General features: G+C 44.2%; 1 protein-coding gene across 1 annotated transcript in view; it reads right to left on the bottom strand.

Annotated features, from left to right (window-relative positions):
- Positions 1 to 2,203: 2,203 nt before the first annotated feature.
- PTTG1IP (PTTG1 interacting protein) overlaps positions 2,204 to 16,148 on the bottom strand; it is a 35,573-nt gene continuing 21,628 nt past the window's right edge. Inside the window, exons 4-7 of the mRNA XM_075317576.1 lie at positions 14,062 to 14,167; positions 13,861 to 13,926; positions 11,689 to 11,735; positions 2,204 to 4,944 (exon numbers count right to left, since the gene is read on the bottom strand). Of these exons, the coding sequence (XP_075173691.1) occupies positions 4,901 to 4,944; positions 11,689 to 11,735; positions 13,861 to 13,926; positions 14,062 to 14,167 (263 nt within the window). The 3' untranslated portion in view covers positions 2,204 to 4,900. The remainder of the gene's footprint in view (positions 4,945 to 11,688; positions 11,736 to 13,860; positions 13,927 to 14,061; positions 14,168 to 16,148) is intronic.

Here is a 16,148-nt window from a genome sequence, read left to right as displayed (position 1 = left end):
CCTGTGGCTGATTATACTCTCTGGTGTTGCCAAATTTCTAGCCTAGTGCAGAGTCCACACAAATACTGAATATGTGAATGTGGCCTGGAAAAGAAAAGAAAAAAAAAAAAATATATATATAAAAAAAAAAAATTATATTATAAAATTATATGTATATATTCTCATAGAATGGTAGAGTTGGAAGGGACCTCAAGGGCCATCAGGTCCACCCCCCCTGCGAGTGCAGGCTTTCCTAAATCACCCCAGCTATATGTTTATCCAGTTTCCACTTGAAGATTTCCATTGAGGACGAGCTCACCGCCTCCCGTGGTAGCTTGTACCACTCCGACTACCCTCACTGTCAGAAAGTGAGTGAGTGAGTGAGTGAGTGTGTGTGAGTGTGAGTGTGAGTGTGAGTGTGAGTGTGAGTGTGTGTGTGTGTGTGTGTGTGTGTGTGTGTGTGTGTGTGTGTGTGTGTGTGTGTAAAAATTATATAATAAAGTTTTATTTCCATAGCGCCAACATATTCCTCAGCGCTTTACAATTCAGAGGGGACATGTACAGGCAATTTGAGACAATAGAAGAAAAAACAAAACAAAATTAAGATAGCAGGAGGAGTGAGTGCCCTGCTTGTAAGTTTACAGTCTATGAGGAAATAGAAGAGGCACAAAAGGTGAATGGGAGGGGGGTGGGGGGAGCTTGTTATACATGGTCCAGCCATCGATTTAATAGGGTATTCAAAATCAGCTGCATGAACCAGTCATTGGCCAGAATTTATACAGGTACAGGGGGACAAGAATTGGAAGGAATTTATTTTGTTATGAATAGCAGAAAGGGTCTATATTAGATGAGGGAGGTGAGGTGATAGGCTAGTCTAAAGAAATGTGTTTTTAGGGCCCGCTTAAAAAGGTGTGGCTGTTGGGAATTAAATCGGATTGCTCTTGGTAGTGTGTTCCAGAGCATAGGCGCAGTTCGTGAGAAATCTTGAAGACGGGAGTGGGAGGTTCAAATTGTTGAGGATGTCAGTCTTAGGTCATTAGCAGAGCAGAGGGCACGGGTGGGGTGATAGAGATGAGGGAGGAGATGTAGGGGGGTGCGGAACCGTGGACAGCTTTGTGAGTGAGAGTGATAAGTTTATACTGGATTCTGTAGTGGATAGGCAACTAGTGCAATGACTGGCAAAGAGCAGAGGCATCAGTGAAGCGGTTGCAGAGGAAAATTATCCTGGCTGCGGCATTCAACTATAGAAGTATTGTTTGGTTAAGAAAGACCCGTTTAAAAGACACCTCTAGAATGAGGAAATTGTGTGTGACAAGTCATTATTATAGGTCATTTACAGGAAAAATGCAGAATCACAATGAATTTACAACCATATGTAGGCCCCAGAGAAGTCTATGGGTGCAGTAATACAAATCAGTACAAGGATGTTATGGTGGAAACCTGAAGGGGGCATATGGATAGGTCTGGCCTAAAAACTGAATATCTTTGAGCCAATATTGCTTCCAGAGATCTTTTGAAAAGTGTTGTAGCCAAGCTACATTTTTAGATTATGTGCTCCTCACCAGTTCTAGTTATAAAGGGATGATCAATTTTAGATATATTTAGGAAAAAGATTTAGTATAAGTTATAATTTACAACGCCGCTCATTAACGATTGACAGCTTTGACAGCAGGAGTGTTAAGGAAAAGTGTCAAACCTCATGTATTTAAAAGGGCATCTGTCAGTAGGATTAACCCTCCTAAGCCATCTATATGGGCAGCTAGGTGATAGGAAGCAGAATAAAGGGACACCTTGATATCTGCAATCTGAGGTCTTATTCCAAATTACATATGTAAATGAGTGGTTAAAATCTACAGGTTGTACACAGCTCTCACTGGCAATCTGCCTCCAGAGCTTACTTTAAATGAAAAGGGGTGTTAACAGTACGGGATCTGATTTTTAGAAGAGATACATTACAATTATTTAACAAACTGTATATGATCCTGTAAATGATAGCTTCTGAGTTAAAAAAAAAAACAAACAAAAAACACACGGACCGCAGACAGATGACATGGGAGTGGAAAAAAAAACATTTCTCCCATTTTCCTGGATGAAAATTGGACAGATTTTTTAGATTTCTTATGCGGTTATTTGAGCTTGGCCTAAATATGGATATTTTATAGGTCAACTACTTCGTAACGTACATCGGAGGAGATTCAGTCTGCGATAAATAACAAACTGCACATCGTTTTGTTCTTTTTTATTAGGTTTTAAATTAAAAAAAAAAATATCCATGAAAAATTACAATAAAGGTATTCATAAAAGTAATCAAATCTGCTATATCAAGAAGTGTTAGTGTTACATTAACATTGCAGCACGTTAATGCATTTTGATCAGGTTACTTATCGCACAAGTTATATTTTTTGTTACAGCTCACGTTCAGGATGTGTATAAACCATCAGATCTAAGGTTAGAAAAACACATTACATTCATATTACAGAGTAAAAAGTGGCAAGTGAAGAAAAAGCTTGCAGTATAGACCTTTTCATAAATAGGGCTACATATGGCACTTCTATAATAAGGCACAGCAGTGTACCCACCTAGGAAATCAGAAATAAAGGCAGCATTTATTCAACATCTATGAAACAGTATTTGGCTTAAGTTATATTTCCCTGAACAATGTGTACCTGGGGGTTAGGACTCATCACAAGGTCATGGACATGGCTGCAACCAGTCCATGTGTTTTTGGCCAGGAAACAAAAGATAACAATCAGCAGAGGGAAAGTAGAAAACTATAAGGCACTGATGAGATAGGATATTTGTGTGCATCATCATGCATTACAAGATATTGCAAAATGAGCAAACTTTAGCATTTTACTGACCCTAACTCACCCATAATAAGGTCACTTTTTTGGTGGGGGGGTGGCGTAACATCGCTCTGATTTTTTATTTTTTTTATAAGGACACAGGAGCTAAAGATCATTAATGTCCACAGAACCAAGACATTTTGCTGCAATAGTTGGATTTCTTACCTATACCCATGTGATCTCTACTTAATAGGTCATTTTTGAAAAAGCTGAATCTGTCACAAGTAGTGTTGAGAGAGTAGTTGACCATTTGTACTCTCAGTGCTTTTAGCGAGTACTGTCCACTACTCAAAAAAAAATTTAAGCATAGTGGGCACAATGAAAGACAATGGGAAATACTCACTAAGTAGTGAGTAACCTGAAAGCCATACGTTTTGTGCGAGTAGCGAATAGTACGGCTTTTGGGTTACTCGATACTTAGCGAGTATTTCCCATTGACTTACATTGCGCCCACTAATCGTAATGAATATGCAAGTAGCGGACAGTACTCACTAACAGCATAGCTCGTACGAATAGCTAACTACTCGCAAAACACTAGTCACAAGCTCTCACTTTTTTTTAATAAAGGAGTTGATCGGCGCTAGGAAAGAATTTGCTTAGGCTTGGGCTTCAGTCATCCCCTTGGATCCGGCAAATAGGAACATCAAAGGAGACAGGTTTTCATCGCCGCGCTTGTCACCACTCCTTCACCTCCTCTCCTCCTATTTGGCCTTTCCGTCCACAGGCTCTCCTTTTTATCCCCTTGGATCCAGCACAGGCGGCTGTGGTCAAAAGAAACAGTGTTCCAATATCTGATGTTATGCCGTCCCAGTCTTCTGTGGATCAGTCACATCCGGACGGTGTAGTCACAGCTTCTAGAGTTGGTGTTGACCATCAGAGCAACCTGTATGGATTCATGGGATGGGTGGGATGACAGCAATCAAGTATGCCTCAATTGGTTTCTAAAAACTCATGCCAGAAAAACAAAAACCTCCTTTAATAAAATGACCTTCCTTAATGGGGTATTTTCAGCTATGAACATTAGCCCTCATCAGTAGGATAGGAGATAGCTTCCCAATAGCTGGGGTCCACAGAAATCTGGAAAACGGGGGCTCAAAACAGCTCCAGCCAAATGGAGCGGTGGTTGATCATGTGTGCTGCCACTCCACTCATTCTATTGGTAGTGCCAAAAATCAGCCAAGCGCAGCGGTTAGCCATCACCAGCAGTTCCATTAGAAATGGATGGCGAGGCAGTGCACGCTGACCACCACAGCATTCATCCGGAGCTCTTTTATAGCCTCAGCGGTTAGACCTTCTGCAAAGAGGAAGTCATCCACCATTTCCACACATGGGTTCTAGCTTTCAAAGTGGGAATACCCTTTAAGTTGACCATAAATCGTGGATTTTAGTTGACAATTCAGTGAACTAAGGCCCCATTTCAAAGTGTTTACTTTCTGGTGTTAAACACTTAGTGCAAAATTTTTGCATAACACGGGGTTGCACAATAAATGTGCAACTCACCGATTTCACACCAGTTTCAGTTATCACTGACATAAAAGGGCATAGCTGTGGCATGGAGATGCACGCTCGACTAATTCATGACCAGCTGTTGTGCATCTTATAGCAGAAATCTTACTCCAGTCCCTGACAAATATGCAAGGTTCATATCTCATTCAATTCAACATTTTTCAGGGATTAAGAAGAACAACAACAAAAACAAAAGCGCAGTATATAAGGAATGCGCACAGTGGTTACTAATAAACGAAATGGAGTGTTCAAAGTTAAAAAAAAAAAAAAAAAAAACACAAACCAGAAAACAAAACCCTGAAATATTTAAATCAAGTCAAGGGTGACAAGGATTTGCAAAACTGAAATTGGGTAAGGAACATGCATTTGTAAAGCTGCTGGTAAAGCCAACCTAACATCTCAGCAGGAAAGAAGGGATGGGTGATCTGACGTTAGGGAAGGTGCTTTCACAGTAGGTCCTATCATAAGGGGAGGATTGGTCACAGCTGGAGAAAAAAGTGGGTTCACACAGTATGTAGAAACTGTGGCTTTTACAAAGTGAAATCCTTAAGGCCGGAAATGTTCAGAACTTAACTGTCAAATTTGGAGTAGGGATTATCTTCCTTAAACAAACCTGCAATTAAAAAGGGGAAGAGAAGATAGTTATGGTTCCTCTATAACAAAGTACAGTGAGAATTAGTGCATCGGGAATATCCATGTGCATCTCAAAAAATTAGAACATCAAAAAGTTAATTTCCGTAATTCAATACAAAAAAGGGAAACACTTTAGAGTCATTACAGAGGATCTATTTCAAGTGTTTATTTCTGTTAATGTTGATGATTATGGCTTATAGCCAATGAAAACCCAAAAATAATCTCAGTAAATTTGAATAATTACCAGAAAATACCTGCAAAGGCTTCCTAAGAGTTTAAAATGGTCCCTTAGTAAGGTTCGGTAGGCTACACAATCATAGGGAAGACTGCTGGCTTGACAGATGTGGAATTGGCCAATGACTGCCTTCGGAACAATGAGGGTAAGCTACAAAAGGACATTGCTAAAGAAGCTTGCTGTTCACAGAGTGCTGTATCCAAGCATATTAATGAAAAGTTGAGTGGAAGGAAAAAGTGGGGTAGGAAAAGGTGCACAAGCAACAGGAATAACCGCAGCCTTGATAGGATTGTTAAGAGGAGGCCATTCACAAATTTGAGGGAGATTCACAAGGTGTGGACTGCTGCTGGATTCAGTGCTTCAAGAGCCACCACACAGACGTATCCAGAACATGGCCTACAAATGTCACATTCCTTGTGTCAAACCACTCATGACCAATAGACAACGCCAGAAGCGTCTTACTTGGGCCAAAGAGAAAAAGAACTGGACTGTTGCTCAGTAGTCCAAGGTGTAAATTTTGCATTTCTTTTGGAAATCGCGGTTTCAGTCTAGAGGAAGAGTGGAGAGGCCACAATCCAAGCTGTTTGAGGTCTAGTGGGAAGTTTCAACAATCAGTGATGGTTTCGGGAGCCATGTCATCTGCTTGTGTAGGTCCACTGTTTTATCAAGACCAAAGTCAGCGCAGCCATCTACCAGGAAATTTTAAAGCATGTTATGCTTCCCTCTGCCGACAAGCTTACCAATACCTGGTTTAATAATCACAGCAGCATCACTGTGCTTAATTTGCCAGCAAACTCGCTTGACCTAAACTATCAAAAAGATGAGACACCAGAGCCAACAATGCAGACGAGCTGAAGGCTGCTATCAAAGCAACCTGGGTGTGACGACATGGACTCTCATGGGTTAAAGTTTCTTAAAATCCAGCCAGACAGCATGATAGATTGTCTATAGATGGGGGAGAAGTCCCTCATTGAGTCAACAAGAGTCTTGTAAAAACAATGTAATTGTGTTGGCCACTGAAAGCCAGACGTATTGTTCTCCAGACTTTTTCAGTAATCATTGTATTGTAGTTGTGTATTGATAATGTAATTACCTTAGTAGCCATTGTCTAGTCTGTGACTTGCCGACTCCATGTAGATATACTGAGTCTTTCTATGCACATCATTTAAATGAACATTATCCATGCAGCTTGAAATTCATCCAATGGGAGAAGCAATCTTGTCCAACCAATCGATGAGGGCGCAGTGTATCCTAAGGGAAGGTTATGGCTATAAAAGGGACTTCTTTAAGCCACCAGGGTTGATGAAGGTTGATGGATGCTGATGGATCCAGTCTAAGCTCTTTGGAGCTGACTAGAGGATCAGGATATCTTATGGCTTCAATCTAGGGACTCCGGATCCGGTTGGAGACCATATCCACAGCCTAGGGATTTCGACTCCGGCTGCCAGGATTTTAACATCAAACCAGGACTACCTAAGGAGGACACTCAGGTTGGGACAGTTCAGTCACCTGTTACAGACTTTGCAGACCTCAGACAGCTTGGAACCTGTGAGGCATGGACATTCTAAATCCCTGGTGAGCCAGCGGAAGGGTGAGACTCTGTTGCCTGTTACATTTGTGTGTTTTGCTGGTTATGTGCCGTTAATTGTTTGGGGATCCAATAAAGTCTAATTATTGTGGTTCCCTCACCCTGTGTTGTCTGAGTAGTGTTATGCCCACGGTTAGGGAGGCCGGCGTTCAGTTGGGATGAGTCCTGAGCCACGCTGTCTTTCTAAAGGCGGCGGGTTTTAGTGGACGAGAGCACCCACTGAGCCCCGTGTCTCCACAATTGGTGGCAGCAGTGGGATACTACTCAGCCTGGTTTACCCAGGGGAGCTGCAGTGGACTGGTGTTTTCGGACACCGTCCAGGGCTCAACAACCAGGGAGGCACATAAGCATACCCAGCAGGCCATAGGGGAGGCATTCAGATTTCGGACGCTGCCATGTCCAACCCCACCAGTTCAGCCATGGGACAAGGACCAGAGAGGAGATACGACCGCAGCAGTAAATGGATGCTACAGGATCTGTGCCAGATGCGAAAGATTGACTACAGGAACACTGACACTCTGTCAGACTTGATCCGGAAATTAGTCTGTTGGGATGCCCAGAATGATGCAGAGGATGATGAGGACACTGCCGTTGTGGTATCAGAGGAGGTAAACCCTGTATCTCATCCTAGATCCAGTGACAATCTGGAAACAAACCAAACCTAAGCAGACCGAGTCAAGGAATTGTTTACTGCATTGGGGCCTGAAGCTTCAAGGGAAGAGAGGGCTGGTGTTCTGCAATTTGTGTTTGGATTTCCAATTTCCTCACCATCAGCACCTACCTCCAGGATAGACCACCACCAAGGGAGTCATCTTCGCTACAGGGATGTGCCAGTGTTTAATGATTCCAGCACTGAGATAGATGAACACTTGCAAAACTTTGAGATGCTAATGCGTATGCACAAGGTGCCCACAGATGAGTGGTCCAAATACCTGTGGACAAGCTTGCCGGTCTGGGCCCAGGAGGCTGTCCGATCACTTGGGCCTCAGGACTACTTGGACTACGGAATTATTAAGGACACTTTGTTGGCCCTTTTTACCATAACACCCGAGAGACATCGCACCAAGTTCCGGACTATGTCTCGCCAAGGTGTCTCGTACGTCGAATTTGGCAGTCAACTCCGACGACACTGTAATCGCTGGCTCGATGGTCGGGCTGCCCACTCCGCTGCTGCCCTCCGGGATGTGTTAGTGCTTGAACAGCTGCTGGAGCAGATGGACCCGGAAATCCGAGAATGGGTAGCTGAAAGGAAGCCCGACACCCCAGAGCAAGCAGCGCAATTGGCTGACGAATTTACAGCCAACCGACCCAGCTGGAGGCCCAATAGGCCCACCGATCTGAGGAGGTCCCTCAACCATGGATCCAAGCGACCCCCACTCACGTGCTGGACTAACTCATTACCCCACAGAAGCCCTAACAAGACAAAGGTTTATCAACAGGGTGGGTGACTTGTCTAACCCACGGCGCTGTTATACGTGTGGGTGCCTTGGACACAAGGCCAAAGAGTGTCTACAAAACCGGGGCCCCATGCCTGGAGCCCGTCTACCAGTCAACATATGCCGAGATGAACCAACAAGACCTGAGGAATGCTACTCCCGAGAAACACCAATAGCTGAGGAAGTGGTTTATCCAGTCCACACCCTACGGCAGGCCGGACACCGTACACCAGCTAACCTCCATCCCCACATCCAGACGGTCCAATTGTGGAGACACGGGGCTCAGTGGGTGCTCTCGTCCACTAAAACCCGCCGCCTTTAGAAAGACAGCGTGGCTCAGGACTCATCCCAACTGAACGCCGGCCTCCCTAACCGTGGGCATAACACTACTCAGACAACACAGGATGAGGGAACCACAATAATTAGACTTTATTGGATCCCCAAACAATTAACGGCACATAACACAACCAGCAAAACACACAAATTTAACAGGCAACAGAGTCTCACCCTTCCGCTGGCTCACCAGGGATTTAGAATGTCCATGCCTCACAGGTTCCAAGCTGTCTGAGGTCTGCAAAGTCTGTAACAGGTGACTGAACTGTCCCAACCTGAGTGTCCTCCTTAGGTAGTCCTAGTTTGATGTTAAAATCCTGGCCGCCGGAGTCGAAATCCCTAGGCTGTGGATATGGTCTCTAACCGGATCCGGAGCCCCTAGATCAGGGGTGGGAAATTAATTTTCCCATGGGGCCGCATGAGAAATTGGGATTGGTTTAGAGGGCCGGACTAATATAATTACGTCAGTTCTACCCAATATATTACATCACTACACCCCCTCCATATACTACACCTGTAATAAACTACACCACTACACCCCTATATACTATACCTGTATTATACTACACTCCCTCCATATACCTGTAATATACTACACCCCCATATACACCTGTTATATAATACACCTCCGATATACTACATCATTACACCCCTATATACTACACCTGTAACATACTACATCACTACACCCCATATACTACACCTCCATATAGCACACCTGTAATATACTACATCACTACATCCCATATAGCACACCTGTAATATACTACAACTCCATATAGTACACCTGTAATATACTACATCACTACACCCCTATATACACCTGTAATATACTACATCACTACACCCCTATATACACCTGTAATATACTACATCACTACACCCCATATACTACACCTCAATATAGCACACCTGTAATATACTACACCTCCATATAGCACACCTGTAATATACTACATCACTACACCCCTATATAGCACACCTGTAATATACTACACCTCCATATAGCACACCTGTAATATACTACATCACTACACCCCTATATAGCACACCTGTAATATACTACACCTCCATATAGCACACCTGTAATATACACCTCCATATAGCACACCTGTAATATACTACACCTCCATATAGCACACCTGTAATATACTACACCTCCATATAGCACACCTGTAATATACTACACCTCCATATAGCACACCTGTAATATACTACATCACTACACCCCTATATAGCACACCTGTAATATACTACGCCTCCATATAGCACACCTGTAATATACTACGGCTCCATATAGCACACCTGTAATATACTACATCACTACACCCCTATATAGCACACCTGTAATATACTACGCCTCCATATAGCACACCTGTAATATACTACACCTCCATATAGCACACCTGTAATATACTACACCTCCATATAGCACACCTGTAATATACTACATCACTACACCCCTATATAGCACACCTGTAATATACTACGCCTCCATATAGCACACCTGTAATATACTACACCTCCATATAGCACACCTGTAATATACTACACCTCCATATAGCACACCTGTAATATACTACACCTCCATATAGCACACCTGTAATATACTACATCACCATACCCCCATATACTACACCACTATATACACCTCCATATAGCACACCTGTAATATACTACACCTGCACCCCCATATCACACACACTGCACCCCCATGTCACACACACTACACCCCCATATGTCACACACCCTGCCCACATATCTCACCCTGCCTGTACCCCAACTTACCCCTCTCAAACACTCTGCACCCCTTCACATCCTTCTGTCAGTCTGCAGCCCTCATATGCCACTCACCCTGCAGCTCCATCTTCCCTCATATGCACTCACCCTGCAGCCCCCCTCCCCCTCATGTCCCCTCTTTTCTTATTACCAGTCATCATGTGTCCACATCTCCTTCAGGATTCACTATCTTGCTTTCTGCCCGGCATCCTGTGTCTCCTCCCACACAGTCACATGGGCGTGACATCATCGCAGGTCCTGGAAGATGAATTATTCCGTCTGCTCTGCTGTGCTGCTCCTTCTCCTGCACTGACTGTGCGGACCTGCACAGGATCTCTCCCTGCTCGGCACGCTGCAGCCCGGCTCCACTGCACCGGCTGAAGACGGGCGGGCCGGTCACAGAGAGCAGGCGGGCCGGATGTGGCCCGCGGGCCGCCCCTTGCCCAGGTCTGCCCTAGATTGAAGCCATAAGATATCCTGACCCTCTAGTCAGCTCCAAAGAGCTTAGACTGGATCCATCAGCATCCATCAACCTTCATCAACCCTGGTGGCTTCAAGAAGTCCCTTTTATAGCCATAACCTTCCCTTAGGATACACTGCGTCCTCATCGATTGGTTGGACAAGATTGCTTCTCCCATTGGATGAATTTCAAACTGCATGGATAATGTTCATTTAAATGATGTGCATAGAAAGACTCAGTATATCTACATGGAGTCGGCAAGTCACAGACTAGACAATGGCTACTAAGGTAATTACATTATCAATACACAACTACAATACAATGATTACTGAAAAAGTCTGGAGAACAATACGTCTAGCTTTCAGTGGCCAACACAATTACATTGAGTCAACAACAGTCTTGTAAAAACAATGAGGGACTTCTCCCCCATCTATAGACAATCTATCATGCTGTCTGGCTGGATTTTAAGAAACTTTAACCCATGAGAGTCCATGTCGTCACACTGGGCTTCCATAACACCTCAGCAGTGGCACAGGCTGATCGCTTCCATGCCACGCCGCATTGATGCAAAAATTCATGCAAAAGGAGCCCCGACCAAGTATTGAGGCATTTACTGTACAGACTTTTCAGTAGGTGCCAACATTTCTGAGTTTAAAACCATTTTTCAGTTGGTCTTCTATAATATTCTAATTTTCTGTGATAATGACTTTTGGGTTTTAATTGGCTGTAAGCCATAATCATCAACATTATCAGAAATAAACACTTGAAATAGATCCCTCTGTGTGTAATGACTCTATATGTTTCCCTTTTTGTATTGAATTGAAATAAAGTAACTTTTTGATGATATTCTAATTTATTAAGATGCACTTGAAAAAAAACAAAAAACACCTTACCGTATTTCTTCCTTATTTCATCATGTCGTGACTTCATCTGGACTCTCCTGAGAACAGAAAAATAGATTCACAATATAATTTGAAGCCACAAACCAACTTGACCCCAATTATTTCCTGTACTATTGACAGAATGGGCACCAGTTACCGTATTTATCGTTTTATAGACGCACCGGATTATAAGACACACCCCTGATTCAGAGCACAAAAAAAAAAAAAAAAAGAAGAAGAGGGGAAAAAATAAATAAATGGGGTTTGTCTTGTAATCTGGTGGAGTCTTACCAGAGGGGGCAGTAGTGGTGGTGGAGGAGTCACAGGAGGCAGGGGCGGTGGGTGTCCCAGAAACTGTAGGCTGTGCTGATGGAGCAGAGGAGACTTGGGCTGCGGTTGCTGTGCTGGGGCAGCTGCACGTGGTGAGGGCTTCAAAGAAATGGCGCCCAGAGTCAGCGCAGATTAAGCTCTAGCTCATTGGCAAGCAGAGATCTCATCTGCGCAAGCGCCATCTCCGGGCCCCATTTTTCTGAAGTCCGTTGGAGGAAGATCAATGGGCTGGAGGCGGCGCATGCGCAGATGAGAGCTTGAGCCGAGAGCTTCATCTGCGCACGCATCGACTCCGGGCGGCATTATTTGAAGTCCTCACCGCCTGACCCACAGAGCCAGTCCAGCAGCTGGAGACACCGCACAGCCGCCGCAGACACCACACAGCCGCCGCAGCATTCCCTCGGCATCTTGCGACCCCTCTTCACCACCCTGGTAAGCTACATTCAGATTATAAAATGCACCCCTCACTTTCCTCCCAAAATTTTGGCAGGAAAAAGTGTGTGTCTTATAATCTGAAAAATACAGTAATTCAAGGCAGTTCATGGTATTTATCATATAAGACCCATCATTTATCCTGTCCTCCCAAGCATGAGCACAATAACAGAGACCATTACCTTCCAGTGAACTCAAATGATGTGATAACTGAGGCGCTACAATCAGTTTTAAAAGGTGTTTTCCACTACTTTGACAACCCCTTCTCATTCCCCTCATTCACCCCTGTAAAAATACCTAAGCCTATACTCCCCTCTTGTGTAGCCACGGTTCCAGTGATACCTAAAACCGCAATTCCAGGGACCACATTACATAGTTCTGACACGCGAGCCCCGTGACCCATCAGCACTCAGCATCTATCTCCCCGCATTCAGATATTTAAGCAGGATACGAGCGCTGCTCTCACTTCCTGCTTAAACTTCCGAAGGTGGAGAGACAGATGCCGGGTGCTGACTGGTCGCAAGGCTCACGTGTTAATGTCACGTGGGCCCCGGGAACGCAGCTTCAGACATCGCTGGGACTGTGGCCACCCCAGAGGAGAATATAGCCTTTTTTATTTTTACAGGAGCAAAAAAAGGGGAATGAGGAGGTTGTCCAAGTAGTGGACAACCCCTTTAACAATTACATTGATCTTCCCCTCTCGAAGAGGGCCCTTTGGTGAAACGCGCGCCAAGGCCCCTCCCCACGCCTGGTCTGCCTCACGCTCTCTCTGCTGTTTTAAACATGTCCCAAGGTACTGTGCTACTTTATTTCAGCTACTGCCAGAGGAAGCACTTTAGGGTGATCTAGTCGTCCTTTGTGTGTCAGACACACCTTCTCTCCCATGGTTTTTACTGTCTGCACATTCACATGTACCTTTTTGCAGGCTATGCTGCAATCTTGTGGCAGCTCTAGGCATTTCCTGTGTTTTTTTTCTGGGCAAGTTGTGTTTTATCTTTCCTTCCCACCACTGTGCACTTATTTTACCTTTTTGTACTAATAAAGATACTTTGTATTTGACATCTAATCTCTCCTGGTCCTCTTTGGCTTGTGCACTCCTGGCACTGTCCTATATTTCATAGGGTATCACAACATTTAGGTTGTCCGTTTCGGACCATTCCTTTTAGGAAAATGCTTTGTAAGTTTGTAGCATTAGAAGATTTTTAGCCTATTGAGGGGGTCCGTGTCATAGCTGGTATGGCTCCATCGATCTGTCTGTTCAAAATAATGGAATCCGTTCCACATATCGGCACTGCAATGCAAATCCTAAACATGTAAAATCGGAAGGTGGGTGATAATCAGTTCCTGATTGTTTCTGTGATACCAAAATACATTTCCACATGTGCCCCCATGTTTTCCCCACATCCATTTTACTTGTCTTACCTCTCTTCCTGACGGACTCTTCTCTCCTCCTTCTCTCTCACAGATTTTTCAGTCTCTAAACTTGAGCTGAAGGGGGGAAAAAAAAATAAAATTAAATGAGATCTTGTCCTATAGTTTATTTACTCCTATGAAGCAATAAAACGCCTCGTCTCCCACCCCTTAGTAGGGCCTTGCCCACCACTACCCTCTAAGGAGGCCTACCTTCTGTTTTTCTTTTTCCTACAACAGCAGCAGCAGCAGAGGATCAGGGACAAAATGATGGTTCCTCCGATCACAGAAAGGGTAATAATCAAAGCTTCAAAATTAACTGAAATAAAGAAAAATATACATTGCTATTAGTACAGAAGTGACCAAAATGCACAAATGATGTGTCTTATGTGAGGAGCAAGTCTGGCAATCAGGAGCATTCACTACACAATTATGTATTACTGTCCCTACTAATGATGAGCGGAATCCCGGAAACCTTAAATGGAGCCTTTAAAAAGGTAGACTAAGGTTAATGGAGTTCCGAGCTGTTGGGACACCTAGAGGCTGTGAAAACTGCAAAGGTTCAAAACATTCAGATGTCCGAGCAGCTGATAACTCCAGGAATCTTAAAGGCTCCCTTAAAATGCTCATTTAACGTTTCCGGGCCTCATAGATACCAGACTGTCAGACTACACTGCCACCGTGTCACAAAGTCCAACACGGAGTTCACCTGAGGTCATTTCTGGTGGTTCTCATGGTAACCTCTGTGTAAGCCGCCAGCTCTGACCTCAGTGCCAGACTATCGGCTTGCCTTGCTTCCATATAACGCAGTCAGACACAGTTCACAGCTGGTGGCTCACACAGAAGGTGCAGTGAAAACTACCATAAGTGACCTCAGGTGAACTCAGTGCTGGACTGTCAAACTTCGCAGCCATCATGACACGCAGTCAGACAGTCCGGCATGGAGTTCACCTAAGGTCCATTCTAACAGGTCCCATGCTACTCTGTGTCCCGAAGGCCGCAGTGAGCGGTCACATGTTCTATGGTCACCGCTCTCCATGGCCTCCAGATGTAGCAGAGCCAGACGTCAGTGTTGATTACGTCTGACCTGCAGGGTTGTTTTGGGGGTTAATAAGTTGGTGAAAGAGGGCTGCTATTTTTAGGCTGGGGAGGGCCCAATAACCAAGGACCTTCTCAGCTTGAAAACACCAGTCGCCAACTGTCTGCTTTATCTGCGCTGGTTGTCAAACCTGGGCAGTGGTCCATGTCAATTTTTTCGTTATTTAAATAATATAAAAGGGGGGAAAAAAACAAAACAAAAAACACAAACAGGGTGGAGGGAGCCTCCATTTTTGATAACCAGCCAAGAGAAAACATACAGCTGGAGGCTGCAGCCCGCAGCTGTCTACTTTACCTGCGCCGATTATCACAAAAAGGCAGGGGACCGCACATCCAAGAGGCGTAATACTCTGACATTGTTCCCAGAAGCAACTGGTGTTTCAGAGATGTATATTGCCCATGCAATTCTTAATCCATTTGAATATTTTTCCGTCCATTTCAGCATTTTTACAGCCCCACCAGACATCCTGGGAGAGTCAACTGGAAAATGATTTGAGTTTCCCATTGACTTTCATTAGATTTGTTACGACTACACAAATAGCATTATTTATCTTGAATATTTTGCAGTATTGTTTTCGTAGTCACCCATCACTAGTCCCCACAGATCATCTCACTCATCCCCACTATAAGTAGCTGTAACAGCGTAGAGCTATTTGATGAGATCAGTGCTAAATTGTAAAGACCACCATGACTTCACATTTATAATAGAAATTCAGGGAAATTAACGATGGAAATAGGAGTTAAGGGGAGTCAGTGGCTGCAAATCCAGGTCCTGTGCCTCTTATAACAAGTCACATGAGAGCACATGAACATTCCTGAGCGCTCAGAACAAGACTTATGCAGCCGGAGGGTAGAGGATCCAGATACCAACAGAAGGATAAGAAGATTGTGCCATTATAACAACACAAAGAACTATAAAGTCAGCTGCACACAAGTGGTAAGATTTTATCCTAAAAGGTACCGTCACACATAACAAGATCACTAGCGAGATCGCAGCTGAGTCACGGTTTCTGTGACGCAGTAGTGATCCCGTTAGCGATCTCGTTATGTGTGACACCTACCAGCGATCAGGCCCCTGCTGTGAGATCTCTAGTCGTTGCAGAATGGTCCAGGCCATTTTCTTCAAAGGCGATGTCCTGCTGGGCAGGACCCATCGCTGTGTGACAGGGTCACAGTGACTGCTGAGATCGTTATACAGGTCG

Source organism: Anomaloglossus baeobatrachus, chromosome 7 (assembly GCF_048569485.1).
Source record: "Anomaloglossus baeobatrachus isolate aAnoBae1 chromosome 7, aAnoBae1.hap1, whole genome shotgun sequence".
In the NCBI taxonomy this organism is placed as follows: domain Eukaryota; kingdom Metazoa; phylum Chordata; class Amphibia; order Anura; family Aromobatidae; genus Anomaloglossus; species Anomaloglossus baeobatrachus.
This window is presented reverse-complemented; position numbering and strand designations above follow the sequence as displayed.